The sequence below is a fragment of the Macaca thibetana genome, chromosome 2 (genome assembly GCF_024542745.1).
Source record: "Macaca thibetana thibetana isolate TM-01 chromosome 2, ASM2454274v1, whole genome shotgun sequence".
In the NCBI taxonomy this organism is placed as follows: domain Eukaryota; kingdom Metazoa; phylum Chordata; class Mammalia; order Primates; family Cercopithecidae; genus Macaca; species Macaca thibetana.
Window position 1 is genome coordinate 61,174,713 of NC_065579.1, and position 23,956 is coordinate 61,198,668.

The following is a 23,956-nucleotide window of genomic DNA, read 5'->3' on the forward strand; positions in this document are numbered from 1 at the left end:
TATATATTTTAATATTTTAAGGAACTCCAAGACAACCTTTGAGTTCATCAGCTGATTAATAAATAAAATGTGGTAGATCCATACAATGGGACATTATTTAGCATTAAAGAATATTGAAGTACTGATACATGCTGCAATATGGATGAACCTTAAAAACATTATGCGGCTGGGCGGTGACTCACTCCTGTAATCCTAGCACTTTGAGAGGCCAAGGCGGGCGGATCACTTGAGGACAGGAGTTCGAGATCACCCTGGCCAACATGGCAAGACCTGGTCTCTACTAAAAATACAAAAATTAGCCGAGTGTGCGTGGTGGTGTGCACCTGTAATCCCAGCTGCTCGGGAGGCTGAGGCAGGAGAATCACTTGAACCTGGGAGGTAGAGGTTGCAGTGAGCCAAGATCGTGCCATTGCACTCCAGCCTGGGTGACAGAACAAGACTCTGCCTCAAAAACAAAAAATTATGCTAAATGAAAGAACCAGTCATGAAAGACCACATATTGTATGATTCCTTTTATCTGAAATGTCTGGAATGGGCAAATCCATAGAGAAAGGAGACTAATTGTTACCTAGAATGGAAAGGTTGGAATAAATGGGGAATGATTGCTAATGGTATGAGGTTTTGTGAGGGATGATGAAAATGTTCTAAAGTTGATTCTGGTAATAATTGCACAACTCCATGGATATGCTAAAAGCCATTGAATTATGTACTTTAAAAGGGTAAATTGTATGGTATATGAATTCTGTCACTCAATAAGGCTATTTTTTTAAAGATAACCTTTGAATTTACTTTTCATACCTAAAGAGGCCAACTAAATGTTGGATATTTGTTGTAAGCTTGTTTCAATTAATAGAATTTAGATATATGAAATAATGTATCTCTCAATAGTATAGGCACATAAGTACCAATTTCTTAAGAAAAATATGCTCATCATAAGAAATGATGAACGTTTTCTCAGCATTTTTGTATGTGTTATTCCTAAAACAAATACAATATAGTTATTCTTATATTCTATTTCTATATATATAACTGTATTCCTAAATATAATTATTCCTAAAAGAAGCAAATATAAAAATAAAATAACTGTATTTCCAAAACAAACAAATACAAAAGGTAGGGCCTTTTGGGAGATGGGTATCATCTCAAAGGAGACTAATTGAACAGTTGTTACTCAAAATCAGAAATATTATTGAAGTATAACTCTAATTGTGTATTGTGTTGAAATTAATACGTGTTGTTTCTTTCAGTCAGTGGAACCTAGTGAAGTGAAACAGGCAACTTCAACATCAGGACCAGCATCAGCAGTTGCCGATCCACCCAGTACTGAAAAAGAAATAGATCCCAGCAGCATCCCTACTGCTATCAAGTACCAAGATGACAATTCCCTGGCCCATCCAAATGTAATATCCTTAAACTTTACAAATGTCAGTTGAAGTCTAATTTACTGAAATTATTTCAAGCTGTTATCCTTTTGTGCTAACACCAAGAAGACCATTGGAGGAAACAGGTTCATATTCCCTTGGTAGGCATCTGGCCCCCAGGCCATTAGAACTGTTATCTATATTTGAATACAGTAGGGTCCAACTCATGTTGCCTAACTTGTAAACGTATTCTGTCTATGGTTAAGAAAAACAGACAAAGAGAAGCATTTTTTCCTTTTTTTTTTTTTTAGCTGAATTGATCAGCACCATGAGAAGTGTTTGTTTAAAAATCTAGCACTAAAAGTTCCATTTCTGACTTAGCTCCACTTTGTTCATTATCTGTGAGCACATCACTAACATCGTACTTTGCTGTCCTCTATGAAATGGTGTAATTCTACTGTGTTTTGAAAAAGTTGTAGGAAATAAACTTCACAAATATAAGGTACGAAATTGTTAACCAATGGTGTTGATACTAGTAGTTATTTTAATCCAAGAATTTCTGAGCATTACTAATTCCAAATAGATAGTCATCAATTAAGAGGTCATCAAGAGTTAAACAACATCCAAATCTTGTGTTGAAAGATATATTCTACAAAGGTGGGTTCTGTCATATTAGGTCAAATTCAACTTACTGGGAGACAGTAACATTTTTTCTTTTTCTTTTCTTATTTCAGTTATTTATCGAGAAAGCTGATGCTGAGGAAAAATGGTTCAAGAGGTTAATTGCTCTCCGACAAGAAAGACTAATGGGCAGTCCTGTGGCCTAAGTAATATACATATAGTTGGATTGGATTGTCAGCAATAACATTGGAAATTTAGGTTTTTAAATCCCAATATTAACTTTTTACTCTTAAAAGGATTTTTCTGATTATATATAAAGGTAGTCTCATTTCATTTGTCTCTCATGTAGGCTTGAATATTTGTTGATTTGAATTAAATCAAACATTTTGAAAATTAAAACATAAAATTGAAGATTGCATGAAAATGTTATACTGTTAATAAAGCTAATCATAAATAAGTCTCTTAAAATGAATGGTACACAGTAGTGTTTCTTAGTGCAATTCAAAAAATGTCAAGATGTCATTTAAGGACAATTTTGATGAATTATGCATACATAAGAATTGAATTACATGCTGTAAATATGAGATTTCATCTTCCATATGGTATTCAACCATTTTTAAATATTTTATTTCACCATATTGCAGATTTTTAGGCACAATGAAAAGCACGCTAAACCATATAAGCAGAATGTGCATGTTAAAGAATATATTTATGGGAAAAAAAATTTTTGAAACTTAAATAAATTGATGATTTTGCTTGGAGATCAGCTTCTACTAGATGCTCCCTTGCAACATGTTAGCAGATCTCAGCTTGTTTTAGAAATCATATGTTCATGCTAGACCTAATCAGTTGGCCAAATACCTATGATAGAGAAATCATTTCTGAGAAAACTGATAAGAGCTCTCACTTCAGTCTTACTTAACCCACTGCTATTCCCTGTGGAGAAATCCAGCTAATTGTTTTGATAAGGCTATCTGCCATTGTAGAATACCTTTCTCTAGTAGCTGAATGACAATCAACTGTATGTTCCATACTAAACATGCCAGAGATAGGACTTTTAGGCCTTGCTTTACAAAACTGGTTTTTAACAGCTGACATGAATATTTCCCGTTTCTATTTTCTCCTGTTGTCCAGTCACTCTAATTTAGTCTCTGTGAAACTGTAGCTCAGAACACAAGATAAGCACAAAAAGTCTTCAGGGTAGGACTGCCAACATATAGGACATTTTAAAGCCATCTTCTTTATATTTCTGGGACTATTAAAATTCAAATCTCTGTTGAAAATGAAAAATATAAAACAGTTGCAAACAGTATAGAAAATAAGTGATGATGAAATATTTGTTTTCATACAAACATGCTTTCCCATTCTAAATAGATGCTAGTTTTCTTTTTCCTTAGCTGCAAATAAAAGTGCCCCAAATGAACCGATATTTGTGTGGTTTTTAATATAGATGTATACAATTTTAGTGACTTAAAAAAGGGGTTACAGTTTGTGAAATATTTTTATTTCATACTTTGTAATAACTTATAAACTATAGAAGTACTACCACCCTATTGGAAAGTATATTTTAGTGGTCTGGGCAAGAATATAGGTTGCCATTTAGGCCACTAATGATTATCCAGAGGACCTGGGCTAGCCAGTTTCCTCAATATCCCTCATCATCTTATCTATAAAACAGTGAAAATCTGGTCTACTTCAAGTATATTTAATACCAGTGTTCCTCTGTGGCAAGTTCCCCAAATACAGAAGCTTGTACTGTGACAGAATTGTTTTTTGGGATTTTGTTTGTTTGTTTTTTAGATGGAGTCTCACTCTGTCACCCAGGCTGGAGTGCAGTGGCACGATCTCAGCTCACTGCAAGCTCCGCCTCCCAGGTTCATGCCATTCTCCTGCCTCAGCCTCCCAAGTAGCTGGGACTACAGGTGCCTGCCACCACGCCCAGCTAATTTTGTGTGTGTGTGTGTGTTTTTAGTAGAGACAGGGTTTCACTGTGTTAGCCAGGATGGTCTCGATCTCCTGACCTCGTGATCCATCCACCTCGGCCTCCCAAAGTGCTGGGGTTACAGGCGTGAGCCACTGCGCCCGGCTGAAAATCAAATTTTTTAAATGAACCAAACTATGGTCCCTACAGGAATTCAGTGACTACTTCCCTCCTCCCTGGTTTTCTACATGATTCATTTTTATATATTATTAACTTCATTTACCTGCATGTCTATCAAAGACCACAATATTACCACACAAGCCAAATCAAATTTAATGAAAAGGACTGCATAGAACATGATCAAATATATTGCCTAACTCAAGCTAGCCTTCTTTAATATACTTTTATAGTGAGTCTGTAAAGCAGAGTAATTCCTTTCATGTCACTTGATTAATAATAATTTGGATGTACATGAGACCTTAAGTGTTTTATGAAACATTGATTTCTTAAGAAATGATGGATACTGATAATACAGGTTGAGTTTTCATTTCTGACAACTAAGTATATTCTCAAGGAAAATGAAATAAGAACATTTTTCCTGGCACTCTAGTTAAGAGGAGGCAAAGCGCTAAAGATACGAGCACAGAATACTTTGAATCATTCACCTCCTTTGCTTCATCATCCTAACATGTGAAATGAAGATACTAATTGCAGACCTGCCTACTTTGATTTTTCAGTAAAATGACATAAAAGAAAGCCCTTCATAGAAACTTCTGCTATTTATGCCAAGGGAACATTTGACGTGATAGACATCTTAGTGAAATGTGGAACAAATAGTTGCTATACTCCAACTTAAATGTGTTTATGTGTGTTCTTGAGCTACCATGGTCAATAGTTGCCATTCCAGCGATGTCCTCAGCCCTCCCTGCGCTTTTTCCCTGCCAAGGTCATAAGAAACCTTACTTGCTCTGCAATTAGTGACCTACCATCTACTTACTTGAGAAATCTCAGGTCTTCTTCACAGTCAGATTTACCCATTTATTCATTAATATCATGTTGAGTACCTACTTCATGCTGGGCACAGTAAGATGTGCTTGAGGAATGCATATCTGAATCCAGTAGAGATCCTGCCCTCAAGAGGCTTAGTTATGAAGCCCAGACATATAAATGATGTCAGTGATATAGTACTTAGTGGCAGAGGAGAGGATTTGGTTGCAAAGGAGAGAAATTACTGTAAGTTAAAAAATTAAGGAAGGCTTCATGGAAGAAATCACAATCGAACTGAGTCTTGAAGGACAAGAAAGCTGGAGCCACAGGAACTCCCAGTCACCCACATATATCTTCCTGATAGCTATTCTAGAAGGCTGGGAACTACTGCTGTTTTGAACAGAGTCCCTCTCATGAAATACCCAAGTGGCCCTGCTCAATCAATCTTATCAAAAATCCAGGCAAAATTTCAGGTACCTGGTAACCCTCTGACTCTCTATTTCTTTATTTTTGCGGAGAATAAGCTGAATAAGATAAGTCTTGATTTGGCCACAAGCATCAACAATCTTGCATACTGCCACTTGTCAGCCAAGATGACAGATTCTGCAATGGAACTGAAAAGAGACTTGCAGTGCCGCTAAAAAAGAATTGCATCTGCCAGTGAGGGCTTGCACGACCATGTGGACCACTGTGTGTTCCGTTACTCTCTGTTTTTCTACTCTGTACTGTTATAGAAAACATTGTTTTGGAACTGAAAGACAATTTGTTTGCCTGTGGTTAGGTCCCTCCCCAGATTTTCCTTTGATTTGTGCATCAAATGAAAATCTTTAAGTGAGCAAATAAGATAGTAACAAAAACTAGAAATGAAATAAGACATAGAACATTTTCAGCCAATAAACCCTAGATAGAGTTTATCCCAAAGTTTTCACCCATGTTACTCTTTCCTTTCCTCCTTTCCCTACCCCAAAATTCCTTGTGAGTATTACAAGAGATTTTAAATCAACTCTTGGTCATTACTGAACTGATACAATGTTTGGATTATTTGGACAATTTTTTAATGCCCTCCTGTAAGCCTTACTCTTTATAACTCCTTTATAGAATAATGGAAAAGTAAATCCTCTTGATAAGAAAACATTTGAGTCAGTAGAGCACAGCAAGAATACAAATGGATATAAGAAAGAACACGTTGTAAAGTCTGTAATCATCTTAACCTTTTATCATAGGGATGGACATTGATTAATATATTCAACTCTATTTGGTAAGTTTTTTCTAAAAGAAAATGCTGTCATATATTTCCAAGTTATTTTGGCTATCATTGTTTCCCCAGAATCTGGTCTAATTCCTGACATAGAGAAGGTCTCAATAAATATGTTTTAATGAAGAATTAATTAGCCCATCTTAAATAAGAAATCTATTTAGCAGCCTGTTTATTTAAATTGCTCAAGCCATTTGGAGTCAGTGCAAAAATAAATAAATAAATGTTACAACCAAATTATTTTGGTTTCTCTGATTTATATCTCCAAATGGCTCTGAGCTGACAGAGGTTTTTGGATGTCATAGGGAAGTACACTGTATGTGGTGCCTTCTCTATAGCATTAGGAACTAAATAGTGGGACTGGAATTTAAGCAGGGATCTTATTAGTCCTATTTTTGCCCAGAATTTTTCTAGTCTGACTCTTTTTTTGTATAAGTATTTCAAAATGTGTTGATGTAACCACTCTGGGTCCACCAACTGGCACCTATCATTGCTGTCCTTCCAAAGCTGTAGGTCAACTTTCAAGAAATAAAGACTACGAATAGAGTAAGACAACACTTTAAAATCAACAATGTAATCGTTTTACTTTTAGGTCTTGAGAAGGAATGGCAAAATGATCCCAGTGCAGTTCTGAAAGAGTGATGAACTGAACTGACCCTCTCTCCTTAGCATCTTGTATTGTTGTTCAGGCTTGTTATCTCACAGTGTAAAAAACGTAGTATAGTTCAGGCTCCCTTTATAATAATCTTTTAAAATATTAGCGAGGTGCTGGGCATGGTAGCTCATGCCTGTAATCCCAACACTTTGGGAGGCCGAGGCAGGTGGATCACCTGAGGTCAGGAGTTCGAGACCAGCCTGACCAATATGGTGAAACCCCGTCTCTACTAAAAATACAAAAATTAGCTGGGCGTAGTGGCAGGTGCCTGTAATTCCAGCTACCTGGGAGACCGAGACAGGATAATTGCTTGAACCCGAGAGGTGGAGGTTGCAGTGAGCCAAGATCGTGCCACTTCACTCCAGCCTGGACAACAGAGCAAGACTGTCTCGAAAACTATATATATATAAACTAGGCCTACCATGGTAACTCATGCCTGTAATCCCAGCACTTTGAAAGGCTGAGGCAGGAGGTTTGCTTGAGGCCAGGAGTTCCAGACCAGTCTGGGCAACATACCAATGTGTCCGGAATGTATTCCTTCCGGTGGGTTCTTGGTCTTGCTGACTTCAAGAATGAAGCCGCAGACCTTCACGCTGAGTGTTACAGCCCTTAAAGATGGTGTGTTTGGCGTTTATTCCTTCAGATGTTCAGATGTGTCCAGAGTTTCTTCCTTCCGGTGGGTTCGTGGTCTCGCTGACTTCAGGAGTGAAACCACAGACCTTTGCAGCAAGTGTTACAGTTCTTAAAGGTGGTGCAGACCCAAAGAGTGAGCAGCAGCAAGATTTTTTGTGAAGAGTGAAAGAACAAAGCTTCCACAGCATGGAAGGGGACCTGAGAGGGTTGCCGCTGCTGGCTGGGTGGCCAGCTTTTATTCCCTTATTTGGTCCTGCCCATGCCCTGCTGATTGGTCCATTTTACAAGCACTGGTTGGTCCATTTTACAGGGTCCATTTTACAGAGTGCTGGTTGGTCCATTTTACAGAGTGCTGATTGGTGCATTTACAATCCTTCAGCTAGACCCAGAGCGCTGATTGGTGCATTTTTACAGAGTGCTCATTGGTGCATTTACAATCCTTTAGCTAGACACAGAGTGATGATTGGTGCATTTAGAATCCTCTAGTTTGACAGAGAGAAGTTCTCCAAGACCCCACTCGACTGAGGAAATCCAGCTGGCTTCACCTCTCAGCAAGACCTCATCTCCAAAAAATAAAAATAAAATTAACAAGGTGCAATGGTGCATGCCTTTAGTACCACCTACTTTGGAGGCTGAGGCAGGAGGATTGTTTCAGCTTAGGAGTTCAAGGCTGCAGTGAGCTGTGATTATGCCACTGCCCTCCAGCCTGGGTGGCAGAGCAAGACCCTCTCTCTAAACAATAAATAAATAAATGAAAATGAACTACTAAAATCCCATGTCTTGAGTAAAATCCATAGCTGCAGTCTGTGATTCTATAAATGTTCTATGAAAATTGTGTTATAAACTTGAATTGAAAATCATAAGTAATTGAAAAATAAATCTTCTTTAAAATAGCACAATGGATTGAGTGACTATATTAAAGATTGGGTAGATTTTTGAAACAAATTATATAACTAGATTGTTTAGCCATATTATAGCTTTTCTCTTCACTTTTTCTGCTATGGTAAGTCTTAATTGATCTGGAGAAGATAAGGCAGATGATAACTGATTTATTAAAAATTTGAAAAAAAAGTTTTTTCTCAAAATGCTGTATACTTGAATCATCTGCAGTCTAATTACACAAGGTGAAAATGGAAGTTCATCCAAAATTGTAATGTCTGAGATATATACATTTCATGCTTGAAGTGTTTTTTTAAAAACAATTTTTTTTTTTTTTTTTTTTTTTTTTTTTTTGAGATGGAGTCTCGCTCTGTCGCCCAGGCTAGAGTGCAGTGGCCCGATCTCGGCTCACTGCAAGCTCCACCTCATGGGTTCAGGCCATTCTCCTGCCTCAGCCTCCCGAGTAGCTGGGACTACAGGCGCCTGCCACCACACCTGGCTAATTTTTTTTGTATTTTTAGTAGAGACGGGGTTTCACCGTGTTAGCCAGGATGGTCTTTATCTCCTGACATCGTGATCCGCCCGCCTCGGCCTCCCAAAGTGCTGGGATTACAGGCGTGAGCCACTGCGTCTGGCCAAAAAACAATTTTTTATATGCCTATTATAGCGCGTAAGTAGCAGCTCAAGCCCTGTATTACTTAATAGCTACTCCATCAAAAACACTTGAACCTTTAAGAAAAATGTATTTTCACATTAATACTTGTTATCCCATAATCATACCTGTGTTTCAAAGGTCATGTTACCCATTTTCAGCAAAGTGCTCAGAGAATTTTAATGTATCTTATTTATAATTAACAATATGAGAAGGTGACGAGTGATTGATAACAGGTTATGGTTCACCACAGCCTAGAGAATGCCAGAGACTCTGTTTCTTTTGGAAGTCTTTAACTTGAAGTTCCAATTTTTAAGTATTTTTACCTTGCTATAATAACTGCAATATAATTATCCAGAGAAATCATTCAATTGATTTCTTACTTCCTTGGAAAGATACTTACACAGAACTTGGAGATCTTTGAAAGTAAGAATTATAAAAATATATACTGCTTCTCTTATTTTTTGAAAAAAACTGTTTCAGAATTACCACAATCTGTGGCAAAAATTTCTGTCCTTTTACTAACAAAGGCAGCATAGATTTGAAATGTAGTTTTACTTTGGGAATTTCTTTTTTAATCTAATGTTTAAATGTCTTCAATTGGGATTTAAATATTGGATTCCAGTTTTAATATGGAATTTGTAAATTAAATATGACTGACCAACATTTTACTAAAGTAATTATCTTTCTGCTAAGTACTTAAAAATTTTCTCAATATTTATATTTTTTCTGTAAATTATATAATGTAAGTATCCAAGCTACCAAATGGCCACATATACTTTAGTAAATCTGCTGATTTGCTAACCTTATATAGAGGAAACTGCCTGATAAAAGGATATACAAAATGAAAGTTATATCCTGAATTAAGCTTTTTCTTAAGTGAGATCTTCCATATTTTTGTGATTTGGGTTTTTTTTATTGGAAAATACTAAAAACCATAAAAGGAAAGGAAAGTCATCCATAGGCAACCAACTGTGTAATGTAAAGAAAGTCTGTCCCTCCTATTCTGCTGCTGCTTTTTTCTCCTGACCAGGTGACCATTCTGAACAGTTCTTCTCAACTTTGCACTGTGCCTAAACAAATGCATCTGTATAGAGGTATTTACACATGGGCTTGGTTTTCAGACCATAACAACATACTGAGGACCATGAGAAACATATTGGTCTGCACTTAACTTTTTTCCCTGGTTATATACATGGAATAACTTTCCAAAGCAGTACAGCTATATGCCTCATTCTTTTTAGTGGATACACAGATTCCTAAAAGTGGAATTGCTGAGCCATAGGGTATGTACCTTTCACATCTAAACTAGTAAACAATAAATGAACAGCAGCAATAAACTTTCAAATTATGTGATTTCATGCAAATTAAGATTATATCAGTCTCTTCTTCAAGCCACTTAAAAACTAAAAAGTGGGCCGGGTGTGGTGACTCACGCCTGTAATATTAGCACTTTGGGAGGCCGAGGCAGGCAGATCACCTGAGGTCAGGAGTTCGAGACCAGCCTGGTCAATATGGCGAAAACCCGTCTCTACTAAAAATACAAAGATTAGCCTATAATCCCAGCTATTCGGGAGGCTGAGACAGGAGAATCATTTGAACCCAGGAGGTGGAGTTTGCAGTGAGCCGAGATCACGCCATTGCACTCCAGCCTGGGCAACAAGAGTGAAACTCTGTCTCCAAAAAAATAATTAAAAAAAAAAAAAAGCTAAAAAGTCAATTTGTAATTAGGAAAAATTGCATATATGCTAGTATTCTCCATCATCCCTTCACAATCACTCTGGACTCCTCTTTCCCTGCAGTGTCCCAAGAGGCTGACTTTCACAGACTGCATCATCCAGTTTCCCTTGCCCTCTGGCTTCTGGTTGCATTTGGCCAATGGGAGGGACTGTCAGGAAATTAAAAGGAAGGAGGAGAAAGAATTGGGTATCTGTACCCCTGGGGGCCATGTTTCAGTGTTGCTGCCTTTTTTCTTTTTTCTTTTTTTTTTAAGATGGAGTCTCATTCTGTCCCCCAGGCTGGAGTGCAGTGGCACAATCTCAGCTCACTGTGACCTCTGCCTCCTGGATTCAAGTGATTCTCCTGCCTTAGCCTCCCTGAGAGGCTGGGACTACAGGTGTGCACCACCATGCCCAGCTAATATTTGTATTTTTAGTAGAGAGGGTGTTTAACCATATTAGTCAGGCTGGTCTCGATCTTCTGACCTCAAATGATCCGCCTGCCTCAGCCTTCCAAAGTGCTGGGATTATAGGCATGTGCCACCATACTGGGCCGGTGTGGCTGCTTTTCTAACCCTTGTAGGCTAGCCTCTCTCTCAAGGATACAGCTCTCACCATGTTGAATCAACAGCTCCCTCCTTATACCTCTTCAGACCTAGGTGCTGAAATAGTTTCTTGTAGCTACTACTCCCAAATTGGTTCCTTTAACCCTGCCCACATCTCTGTATATAATGACTTCATTAAAGTTTTGAGTATGTCATCCTTTCCTGCTGGGACCAAAGCTGATAAAATTATCTTCAAAGGCATTGTGTCATTTAGGAGTAAGTCTATCAATTAGTTTTGATAACACAACAGAAACAATGAACAGTGGCTTACGTAAGAAAGATGTATCTTTCCCTCAAGTGAAAGACATTTTAAGGTAGGTATGCTGGCTTCATATGTCAGGGACCCGGGCTCTTGTTTCACAGGTCTCAGTAAGTGGCTTCCACCATATAGTTCTAGATAGCTGCTGAAGCTCTAGCTGTGAAGAATGCACTGCCTCCCTTTAAGGAGATTCCGAAATTAAAATTCAAAGATATATATATATATTAAAATTTATACCTCATTGGCTACAACTGAGTCAACTGACTGCTCTCCTGTTGCAAGAGATATTTGGAAAGGTAGTATTTCAGTTCATCCATAGCAGAAAATACCCTGATAATTATGAAGCTTTAGAAAATATTTAAATCCTGGAAAAGAATCTGGCCATATAGCACATCTACCAATTCAAATTTCCATTAACTCATGGAATACTGCTAGATGGCATAATTCCTTTCCTAGCTCTTCTAAGGCTAGTAGACAAGCACTCTTTTCACAAAGTTATATTGTAATAGCAAGAATAGCTTTATGTAGAAACATTTCAAACATGAAGTGAACGAGTACATATAGTCCCTGAGAATTCCTAATTATCATTGCTCCTCAGCTCTCTATTCCAAGCCAATGCTAGTCAGTTAAGAGTACCTCTCTGAAACTGAATGTATCCCATTTAGAGAGATCTGGCATGAATGTTTCAGCTTGACTTTATGTCATAATGGTGTGATCTCTTAAGGAGTGGACTCAAGGGAAAGAAGGCACCAAATCATCAATTTAATTCTGGTGCCTGATCACCTCCTTGCCAATCTAATTAATTTCTACATCTTTACTCAACTAAACATTTCCTCCTTTAAAGAAAAAAAAAGCCTTTCATTCATCTTATATTCGAAGCACATGGAAATGGCTAATTCTACTCTAATTCTGTATTTACCAACCATTCTTTGAGCCATGATTTCAGTCTCCACCAGCAGACGCTTCCTATCAACAAATCTTTTAATTTACAAAGGATTAGATACCAGGTGCATGAACTCCTGTGAGTGAAGCAATAAATACGAATTTTTTCAGCTTGCACTTGGTCCTGAAGAGCCAAGAGAAATGATCTACGGGAAACAAAAGGTATAATCTGGCTCCCTCTGTCCTCCAGAGAAAAGGTTGAAAAGGGTCTGCTGGTGTTTCCTATTCTTCTCTGGCCAACTTATCAAGGCAGCAGACCAGCTAGAAATTAGTGGCAGAAGCTCCAGCTGGTAATAGAGGTGCATTTGGCTGGAGCTTCTCCTTGCTTCTTATTTTCCTGGGAATCAAACAGGTAATCAGGAAGCAGCTGGAGAGAAAGTGGATCCAAAAAAAAGGGAACTAGGTAAGAACCCTGCACGAAGAAGTAACAATATATAGTAGAGTTGATACTCTGTAATGGTGTTATAAAACATGTCTGCAAATTTTTGATGCTTCTCCCATTGAGAGGTGAATATCTATGTCCTCTTACATGACTCTGTGTCAATCTTAGTAACTTGGTTGTAGCCAACAGAATACATCCAAAGTGACACAGCATAATTTCCAAAGCTAGTTCAGTAAAGGTTTGTGCCTAGTTCTTGGGATGCTGATATGGTTTGGCTGTGTGAAAACAGACTCATAGAGTAAATTGGTACCAGTAGAGTGAGGCAGTGCTATAAATATACCCGAAAATGTGGAATTGACTTTGGAACTGGGTAACAGGCAGAGGTTGGAACAGTTTGGAGGGCTCCGAAAACAGGAAGATATGGGAAAGTTTGGAACTTCCTGAGACTTGTTGAATGCTTTTGACCAAAATGCTGATAATGATATGGACAATGAAATCCAGGCTGAGGGGGTCTCAGATGGAGATGAAGAACTTGTTGGGAACTGAAGTAAAGGTGACTCTTGCTATGTTTTAGCAAAGAAACTGGTGGCATTTTGCCCCTGCCCTAGAGATTTGTGGAACTTTGAACTTGAGGGAGATGATTTAGGGTATCTGGCAGAAGAAATTTCTAAGCAGCAAAGCATTCAAGACGTGACTTGGGTGCTGTTAAAAGCATTCAGTTTTAAAAGGGAAACAGCAAAAAAATTCAGAAAATGTGCAGCCTGATAATGTGATAGAAAAGAAAAACCCATTTTCTGAGGGGAAATTCAAGCCAGCCGCAGAAATCTGCATAAGTAACAAGGAGCCAAATGTTAATCACCAAGCCAATGGGAGAGATGTCTCCAGGGCATGTCAGCGACCTTTACAGCAACCCCTCCCATTAGAGGCCCAGAGACCTAGGAGAAAACAATGCTTTTGTGGGTGAGGCCCAGGGCTCCCCTGCTCTGTGCAGCCTAGGAACTTGATACACTGCATCCAGCCACTCTAGTTGTAGCTAAAATGGGCCAAGGTACAGCTTGACCTGTGGCTTTAGTGAGTGCAAGCCCCAAGCCTTGGCAGCTTCCATGTGGCTTTGGACCTGTGGGTGTACAGAAGTCAAGAATTAAGGTTTGGGAACCTCCACCTAAATTTCAGAAAATGTATAGAAATGCCTGGATGCCCAGGAAAAAGTCTGCTGCAGGAGTGGGGCCCTCATGGAGAACCACTGCTAGGGCAGTGCAGAAGGGAAATGTCAGATGTGAGCCCCTACACAGAGTCCCCACTGGGGCACTGCCTAGTGGAGCTTTGAGAAGAGGGCCACCATCCTCCATTTCCCAGAATGGTAGATTCAATGACAGCTTGCACTGTGCACCTGGAAAAGCAGACACTCAGCCCATGAAAGGAGCCAGGAGGGTGCTGTATCCTGCAAAGCCACAGGGGCAAAGCTGCCCAAGGTATGGAAACCCATCTCCTGCATCAGTGTAACCTGGATGCGAGACATGGAGTCAAAGGAGATTATTTTGGAGCTTTAAGATTTGACTGCCCTGCTGGATTTTGGACTTGCATGGGACCTTTAGCCCCTTTGTTTTGGCCACTTTCTCCCATTTGGAATGGCTGTATTTATCCAGTGCCTGTACCCCCATTGTATCTAGGAAGTAACTAACTTGTTTCTGACTTTACAGGCTCATAGGTGGAAGGGACTTGCCTTGTCTCAGATGAGACTTTGGACTGTGGACTTTTGGAGTTAATGCTAGACTATGGACTTTGAGTTAATGCTGAAATGAGTTAAGACTTTGGGAGACTGTTGGGAAGGTATGATTGGGTTTGAAATGTAAGGACATGAGATTTGGGAGGGTCAGAGCAGAATGATATGATTTGGCTGTGTCCCCACCCAAATCTCAGCTTGAATTGCAGCTCCCACAATTCCCACGTGTCATGGGAGGGACCCAGTGGGAGGTAATTGAATCATGAGGGCAGGTCTTTCCTGTGCTGTTCTTGTGATAGTGAGTAAGCCTCACAAGATCTGATGGTTTTAAGAAGGGGAGTTTCCCTGCACACACTGTCTGTCTTCCCTGCTGCCATGTAAGGTGTGACTTGTTCCTCCTTGCCTTTTGCCATGATTGTGAGCCCTCCCCAGCCATGGAGAGAACTGTGAGTCAATTAAATCTCTTTTCTTATAAATTACCCAGTCTTGGGTATGTTTTTATAAGCAGTGTGAAAATGGACTAATATAGATGCTCACTCCTGGAGCCCTGAGCTTTCATATAAGATCACCACCTACTCTGAGGCTGCCACATCCTGAGAAAACCCATGCACTATAGACAGTGTGGATTTTAGTGTTCTAGCTAACAGTCCCAACTGAGCTTCTAATGAATAACCAGAATCAACCACCAGACATGTGAGTGAAAACCCCTCTAGCCATAGAGTCTTCCCAACTGAGGCTCTAGAGATAAGCCATCATCATTTCCCTAGCTAGACTTCTAACCCACGGAATCTGTGAGCATAATAAAATGGCTCTCTTATACCACAGAGTTTCGGGGGTAGTTTGTTACACACAACAGTAACCAAAACACCAACTCTGTTGAATCCCTGAAAATCTGGTTGAACCACATACTGATAAATACTGATGTTCATATAAATGCTATGTATATGCTATGTAGCCTCTCTACTAATGGTAGTGATCACCTAGCTTCTTAAAGCTTCTTAAAGCTGGGTGATCACTACCATTAGTAAAGAGGCTACATAGCATGATGCTACAAACATGAGGTATAGAGCTAAATTTTGGCAAGCTACCTCCTGAACCTCCATGTCATGATCTAGTAAACAGGAATAGCAATTTCTGTCATGCAGAGTTCTCATGTGGATTAGAGTTGATGTGCATAAAACACCTAGCAAAATGCCTCACAAAGAAGCAGAACCAATTTTTAAAATAGTTAAAATAACAATACTATAATTTTCTGATTTTATGTTCCTTTTATTTTATGAAGCTTTATTTTGTGAGTGATTTCCTAATTTTATGAATCATACTCACTATATACTGCTATGGATGGACATACCTATAAAGAGTGTTTGGGTTCAATGATAAATATAATTAGAAAATGAGAGTGCCATGAAAAACAAATACAGGGTTATTAGTGCCTTTAGCTGGAAATCAGCGTGTCCTACCAAGCTGACTGCCATGAGTAAGACTGAATGAGCTGTGATCATCAGAATGACTGAAAATTAAGAAAGAACATTAATTCCCAAAGGAAATCACTGTACATCTCATTATTTCAGGAATAACCTACCTTAGGACTTTAATTAAAAATAATATTTATTCAAAATAAATGAGTGCTGGCAGGTTTCTGCAGAATTTGTAATCTTGATTATGCTAAATTTTCTTATATTAAGGCAAACATCATTAATCTCATTTGAGATGCCCTCCTGTCTGACAGTCCTTACAGCACTGGGGCAATTTCTTGCAGAACTCTTTTTATCTTCACAAAAGAGTTATAACTCATGCAGATACCTAATGTGAAAAGGTCTGGGCAATTACAGCCTTCACTTTGAGATCTACACTGGTACTTTATCATGTTAGCAAGCATCTCATAGTAAATTTGCTCTCAGAAGCAGGCCAATATTTCAACATTACCATAAATTAGCAGTGGTTATTTTATTATTTATTTATTCCTACCAATCTTTGTTTCAGAAAACCTCCAGGTGTTTTATCAAAATTCATAGAATATGACCAGATGAAACAGAAATTTCAGCAAGCCAGTGGATAAAATGGGACAAAAGAAAGAATGAAAGTAGAATAGTGATAGGGTTTGGCTGTGTCCCTACCCAAATCTCACCTCCAATTGTAATGTGAGTTGTAATCCCCACATGTCAAGGGAGGGACCTGATGGAAGGTGACTGGATCGTGGGGGGAGATTCCCCATGCTGTTCTCATGATAGTGAGTGAGTTCACACAAGATCTGGTTGTTTGATAAGTGTCTGGTGCTTCCCCCTTCTCTCTCTGTCTCTCACCCACCACCATGTAAGACATACCCTCCTTCCCCTTGGCCTTCCACCATGATCGTAAGTTTCCTGAAACCTCCGGTAGTATCTTTATAGTAGTGTGAAAACAGACTAATACAGAACATTGGTACCAAGTAGTGGCACATTCTTATGAGATATCCAAGAACATGGAGACAACTTTGGAACTGGTAACTGGCAGAGGTTGGAGCAATTTGGAGGTCTCAGAAGAAGACAGGAAGATGAGGGAAAGTTTGGAGCTTCCTAGAGATTCGTTGAATGGCTTTGACCAAAATGCTGATAGTGATATGGACAATGAAGTCTAGGCTGAGGTGGTCTCAGATGGAGATGAGGAACTTATTGGGAACTGGAGTAAAGGTCATTCTTGCTATGCTTTAGCAAAGAAAGTGGTGGCATTTTGCCCCTGCCCTAAAGATCTGTGGAACTGATGATTGGATCATGAGGGTGGTTTCCCCCATGCTGTTCTCATGATAGTGAGTATGTTCTCTCAAGATCTGGTTGTTTGATAAGTCTCTGGCGCTTTCCCCCTCATTGTCTCTTGCCTGCCGCCGTGTAATACATGCCTCGCTTCCCCTTTGCCTTCCACCATGATTGTAAGTTTCCTGAGACCTCCCCAGTCATGCAGAACTGTGAGTCAATTAAACCTCTTTCCTTTAAAAATTACCCAGTCTCAGGTAGGATCTTTATAGCAGTGTGAAAACAGACTAATACAAACAGGTAAGAAGTTAGAAGGAATGAGGTTAATCTCCACAATGCATACTGTAAAATTTTGTAAAGTCATATACTTTCGAGTTTGCCAGCTGATTGTTGGGTCATATTTCAAGTCTTATATAACAGTTAACACTGATAATTTTGTTCTCTAGCTATTCTGATTATTTTTGTGCAAGTTACTAATAGATACTCATACTGGGTTAAATAGTACCCTCCCTTAAAATGCACATCCACATGAAAAATGTGAATATGACCTTATTTGGAAATAATGTCTTTGCAGATATAATCAACTTAAGATGAGGTCATAGTGTATCAGAGTGGGTCCTAAATCCAGTGACTGGTGTCTTTATAAGGAGAAGGAGAACTGGACTCAGAGACACACGGGGGGAGAAGGCCATGTAATGACGGAGGAAGAGATTGGAGTGATGCAAGGCAAGCCAAGTATCAACAACCATGAGAAGCTAGGAAGAGGCAAGGAAGGATTCCTCCCTAGAGCTTCCAGAGGAAGCACAGCCCTGCAACAGCTTGATTTCAGACTTTTAATCTTCAGAACTGTGAAAGAATAAATTTGTGTTGTTTTAAGCCACCAGGTTGTGGTACTCTCTTAAGGCAACCCTAAGAGACTAATAAAATGCTTAAACATTTTTTTTTTCCTAAGAACCTAGAGTACATATTCAATATAAATATAAAGGTTTGAAGGGGAGAAAATAAGGTAAAAGAAAGACTCTCCTAAAAATATTGCCTAGTAAGTTTTTTGTTTAACACCTATGACTCTACAATAGGTGACAAAACAAGTAACAAGTAAACAAATGACTAATATTATGAGAAAAAAATTTGGAAGCAGTCACCTTTAGTTTAATAGATTGTTTTTATATGGAAATATGGGCTTTTGATATTGTATTATACATTATTAGAGTCTAATTTTGCAAAGCTATACAGGGAGGACTGTCTTCATAAATAAGAAATTGAAAGGCAGGCACTTTAAAGCAGAGACCAAAATGATGTCAATCTATTTTAAGACTGACTAACGAGAATTAAAAGGGTAATGTAATACCCAGAACCTGATAAAGTTGTGCTAACCTTTTGTGGTCCAAATGAAAAAGTTAATCTGTAATCTAAATATCCTGCAGAAATAAAACAACTCTCTCATGGCCCTGGTATTTTAAAATATGACCCTTCATTGATATGGTTGGTAACTGGTGTCCACTCACAAAGACCTACTGCTAGGAGTCAGGGTGCTTTGCTTCTCAGCTCTCACAACACAAGACCTGCCATCAACATAGTTTTGAGTTACACTCAAAAGGCAGTATGTGAATGTTACCAGGATCATGTTTCTCTTTCATGCCATGAAAACTCACTCTAACTAGATCACAGGCTTGCAGTCTATGGGCCAGGTTCACCCAAAGATTGGCTTGGCCTGCTATTTTGTTTTTAATTAATTGTTAACTTTAAAAAATTAGATTTCGTAAACAATTCCATATTACCAGTGGGCATGAATTTCTTTAGGGCAATCATCTAGAGCTGAGTAGCAGTATTCCTCCTGCTGGAGGCAAGCTGCCTCAGTGCCCGACTGTGCCCACCATGCCAGGTTCCTGTGAATATACAGCACAGTGATAAGAGCTGGGGTCCTCTGGCTGTTTGACCTTGAGCAAGCAGTTTTTCTTCTCTGACCTATATCATCCTCTTATATACAATGGGCATCCTTATAGTGTTTATCTCATTATATCATTTGAGGGATTAAGAGAGTTAAAATTTGTAAAGCACTTAGAGCAGTGCCTGGCACACAGTAGAAACTCAACAAATGTTAGTTTTTATTTTTATTATTATTAACTCTTTTTTTTTTTTTTTTTTTTGAGATGGAGTTTCACTCTTGTTGCCCAGTCTGGAGTGCAATGGCGCGATCTCGGCTCACTGCAACCTCTGCCTCCCAGGTTCAAGCGATTCTCCTGCCTCAGTCTCCCAAGTAGCTGGGATTACAGACCTGCACCACCACGTCCAGTTAATTTTTTTTTTATTTTATTTATTTATTTTTTTTTATCTTCAGTAGAGACGGGGTTTCTCCATTTTGGTCAGGCTGGTCTCAAACTCCCAACCTCAGGTGATCTGCCCGCCTTGGCCTCCCAAAGTGCTGGGATTAGGTATGAGCCACTATGCCCGGCATTATTATTATAATTAATTCTTATTCTCCTTATCATCTTACCTAGTTCACTTGCCTCACATTTTTACTTGCCTGATCCCTATTGGTGTTGTGTTTTTGACTCCAACTCTAGGTAAAGCCCTACCCTCAACTGGAGGTGAAGGAGACAGCTAGTCTCCTGTGTGTTAGCCAGTGAGTGTCCCAGCTGAGGTTATACTCAGTGATTAAGAGCCCAGATTCTACAGTCAGACAGCCTGAGTTCCAGTCCCAGTTCTTCCACTTTCTGGCAATACAGCCTTCGGCAAATTAGTTAATTCTCTAAAACCTGTGTTCACTTATGTAAAATAGTAATAAAACTGTTGTGAATTGCAGGAACAGAAAACCAGACAACACATGTTCTCACTTATAAGCAGGAGCTGAACGATAAGAACACATGGACACGTTGGGGGCAACAACACACAATGGGGCTGGTGGAAGGCTGCGACGGGAGGGAGAGCATCAGGAAGAAAAGCTAAAAAGGATGCAAATCAACCCATCACTTAGGTATTAAGCCCTGCGTGCATTAGCTATTTATCTTGATGCTCTCCCTCCGCCTATACCCCCAATAGGCCCCAGTGTGTGTTGCTCCCCTCCCTGTGTCCCTGTTATTCAGCTCCCACTTACAAGTGAGAACATGTGGTGTTTGGTTTTCTTTTCCTGCGTTAGTTTGCTGAGGATAGGTGATGGGTTGATTTGTGCAGCAGACCACCATGGCACACGTTTACCTATTTAACAAACCTGCACATCCTGCACATGTACCCTGGAACTTAAAGTAGGAGTTGAAGAAAAAAAAAAAAAAACTGTTGTGAATTAATGTGCCTAGTAAACAGGTTTTAGCTTTTATTATTAACAACCTGCAGCAAACCCCAGCATTCTCCACCCCCAACCCTTACCCCCTGCCTGGGAACCTCTGGCCTCGGCTGTCTTATTTCTCCCAACAGACTGCCAGTGCCATTCAGCAGTGTGAGCCTTCCTGGAGGCTGTTTCCCAAGGGAATTTCTAGGTCTTTGGGAGATGTGAATTGGGAGGAAATCAGGTATAGCTTGGAGCTTCTCAATTCCCTAGCTCCCCTTTACCTTGTTACCCCAGAATATATACCACAAATGGCATTAAAACTCACATGGCCTTATAATGACTATTGTGTCCTTTCTAGCTTCTTGAAATTAAAAACAATTCTTATGTGATTATTCCTCCAATTTCAAATAGTAAAGACATCTAAGCATATGACAAAGAGACGAAGTCATTCCAGGTCCTTAATGTTTTCCAAAATAATTTACTTGTCCTCTGAACAGACTTCAATTGATTGCCTTGGCAGTGGGGCCTCCAAACTACAGTGTGAACTCTCTTCAAATCTTATCAAGGATTTAAAAATAACACTCTAGACAGCCACATTAAAGTGTTCCTGAGAACAGATGACCTCAACAGTATTTTCTGAAGAGTGCTTTCTACTATTCAACTTGTTTTAGACTCTATAATTCTAAGATTTTTTTATTTTTTAAAAGAAGTGTTTCTAAGACAGTAGCAACTATCAAGGTGTTGACTCAACACAAAAATCTTTCTTATAAAATTGTCTGTAGAAAAAAGCTTTCAGAATCTCAATGACAATAAGATTCAAGAATAGCTGAATGTTAAGTTGATTTTTAAATGTTAATCAGGAAAAACACAAGCATGATCATAGTAGCCTTGTGTTTTAAGCCAAAAAAAAAGAACAATCCAAAAATCCATCAACAGTAGATGGGTAAATTACTTGTGGCAAATTCATATACTAGAATACAACAAAGAAAAAGAATAAACTGTTGCTACACACAATGACAAGGATGAATTTTGCAGACATAATGTTAAGTGAAAGAAGGAAATCTCAGAATACTGGTTACCCTAGAGGGACATGGATGGGAAAGGAACATAAGGGAATTTTCTTGAGTATTGGAAATACTTTATATCTTCAACTGGGTGTTGTTTACATAGGTTTACACGTATGTAAAAAACTATTGAGCTATACATTGAAGTGTAGTAGACTTTATCATGTTTAAGTTACACCTCAATTTAAAGCGTAAATTGTAAAGACTAAGCAAGCTTTGGATGTGGACTTTCATTCATCAACTGCTCATGAATCCATTACAGGCTGTGTGGAAAGTTGGAGTTTTGTCACCAAAATAATTGGTATATTTGTATTTTACATTGCCATTCAAATTATTTCTCTTTAAAGTAACAACCTTTGTTTTATTCATTGAATGACAGTTTCAGTGTTGTTTCGTTTTTCAGGAAAATTGAAAAACATCTTTATGTACTTAAACCAAACAACCTAAGTTTGGATACTCCCAGCAGCTTCACATTTATGTAATTCCACAGCATCAAGGCCTTTTTGTCATCATGAGAGTTGGCTATGGGTGCAGTGAGAAGGGAACGGCCTTCAAAATCATCAGGTCTGGATCAGAATTCACATTAAACCACTCACCAGCTAGAAGACCACTTATAGTTGAACCATGCAAGCTAAAAATCATTTCCCCCACCTGAACCTCTGTGTTGGCACATGCGAAATATAAATAATGCCTCCCTCATAGCATTATTGAGAGAATTAGTTGGGATAAAAGTTTACAAAACTCTTGGTGGATACTTTTTTTTTTCTTTTTCTTTTCTTTTCTTTTTTTGGGGGGGGCGGGGGGATGGAGTCTTGCTCTGTCACCCAGGCTGGAGTGCAGTGGCATGATCTCAGCTCACTGCAACCTCTGCCTCCTGGGTTCAAGCAATTCTTCTCCCTCAGCCTCCCAAGTAGCTGGGACTACAGGCACATGCTACCACACTAGGCTAATTTTTGTATTTTTAGTAGAGACAGGGTTTCATCCTATTGGTCAGGCAGGTCTTAAACTCCTGACCTTGTGATCCGCCTGACTCGGCCTCCCAAAGTGCTGGGACTACAGACGTGAGCCACCGCATGCAGCCCAGTAGATACTTTTTAAACAGGAACTATTACTGAATAGAAATTAGCACTTACCTAAATCATTATTTTATTTATTCTTTTCAAATTTTATGTTCATGGGGTACATGTTTGTTACATGGATAAATTGTGTGTCACGGGGGTTTGTTGTACAAATTATTTTATCTCCCAGGTAATAAGCATAGTATCCAGTGGGTAGTTTTTCAATCCTCACCCTCCTCCTACCTTCCAACCTCAAGTGGGCCCCAGTGTCTATTGTTCTCTTCTTTGTGTCCACGTGTATTTCATGTTTAGCTCCCACTTGTAAGTGAGAACATGCAGTATTTGATTTTCTGTTCCTGCATTAATGACCTTAGGATAATGACCTCCAGCTGGATTCATGTTGCTGCAAAGGACGCCATCTCATTCTTTTTTATGGCTGTGTAGTATTCCATTGTGTATATGTACCAAATTTTCTTTATCTAGTCCATCGTTTATGGGTGTCTAGGTTGAGTCCATGTTTTTGCTACCGTAAATAGGGCTGCAATGAACATACATGTGTATGTGTCTTTATGGTAGAAAGTAAAGGATTATTTTTTAAAGATTATGAAATACATCCCTAAGTATCCAAGCCTCAAAGATACACATCAAAGAAATGAGGGAAAGGCCAAAACTTTTGCCTATGCTTATTAAACAACAGTATAATCTTTGGCTCAGCCATGACCCAGTAGCAGATCTTGACTTCCTCTCCAGATTTTTCTGTCATCCTCACCCACTCTGCCCATCCATCACTGAAACAGATCATTCCTCTGCTTACATACACCCTCATACCGCCTGAATTCTTACAGCTCCCTCACTACCACCTGAATTCTAGGACCCAACTCCAGGGCCCAAAGCCCCAGCTTCTTGCCTCTAGCATCTTTTCACTAAAGCCGATCTCTTTTTACCAACCCCCTCAAAAGTGGTATTTACTCAATAGTTTTCAAACTAAAATATGCCTGAATTATAATTTGTGCAAAATAAACCACTAGTCATAGGCATACACATCTACAGATAAAAGCTGCAAAAGTAAATACGACTTTAAAAGTCTGCCACTTTTTTCCTTTGTTAACTCAATTCTTCTTTAAATTTTTGCTTCACTGGAGGAAACATTTGCTCTAGAGAGTATATTTCTTAAAAGGAGAGGATTGCTATTTAGGGAAGGACAATTCATTGTGCCAGACTGTGAGTGAGATGTTTAGTGCCCTTGG

The 23,956-nt window shown here is 39.0% G+C and overlaps 2 protein-coding genes across 6 annotated transcripts in view; both read left to right on the forward strand.

Annotated features, from left to right (window-relative positions):
• RSRC1 (arginine and serine rich coiled-coil 1) overlaps nt 1–2,748 on the forward strand; it is a 405,306-nt gene extending 402,558 nt beyond the window's left edge. For all 5 annotated transcript variants that reach the window (XM_050779881.1, XM_050779882.1, XM_050779884.1 and 2 more), the window contains 2 exons: nt 1,248–1,400; nt 2,096–2,748. In XM_050779881.1, coding sequence (XP_050635838.1) covers nt 1,248–1,400; nt 2,096–2,188 — 246 coding nt within the window. In that variant the 3' untranslated portion in view covers nt 2,189–2,748. The remainder of the gene's footprint in view (nt 1–1,247; nt 1,401–2,095) is intronic.
• MLF1 (myeloid leukemia factor 1) overlaps nt 1–23,956 on the forward strand; it is a 919,514-nt gene that overhangs the window by 854,140 nt on the left and 41,418 nt on the right. The window lies entirely within an intron of this gene.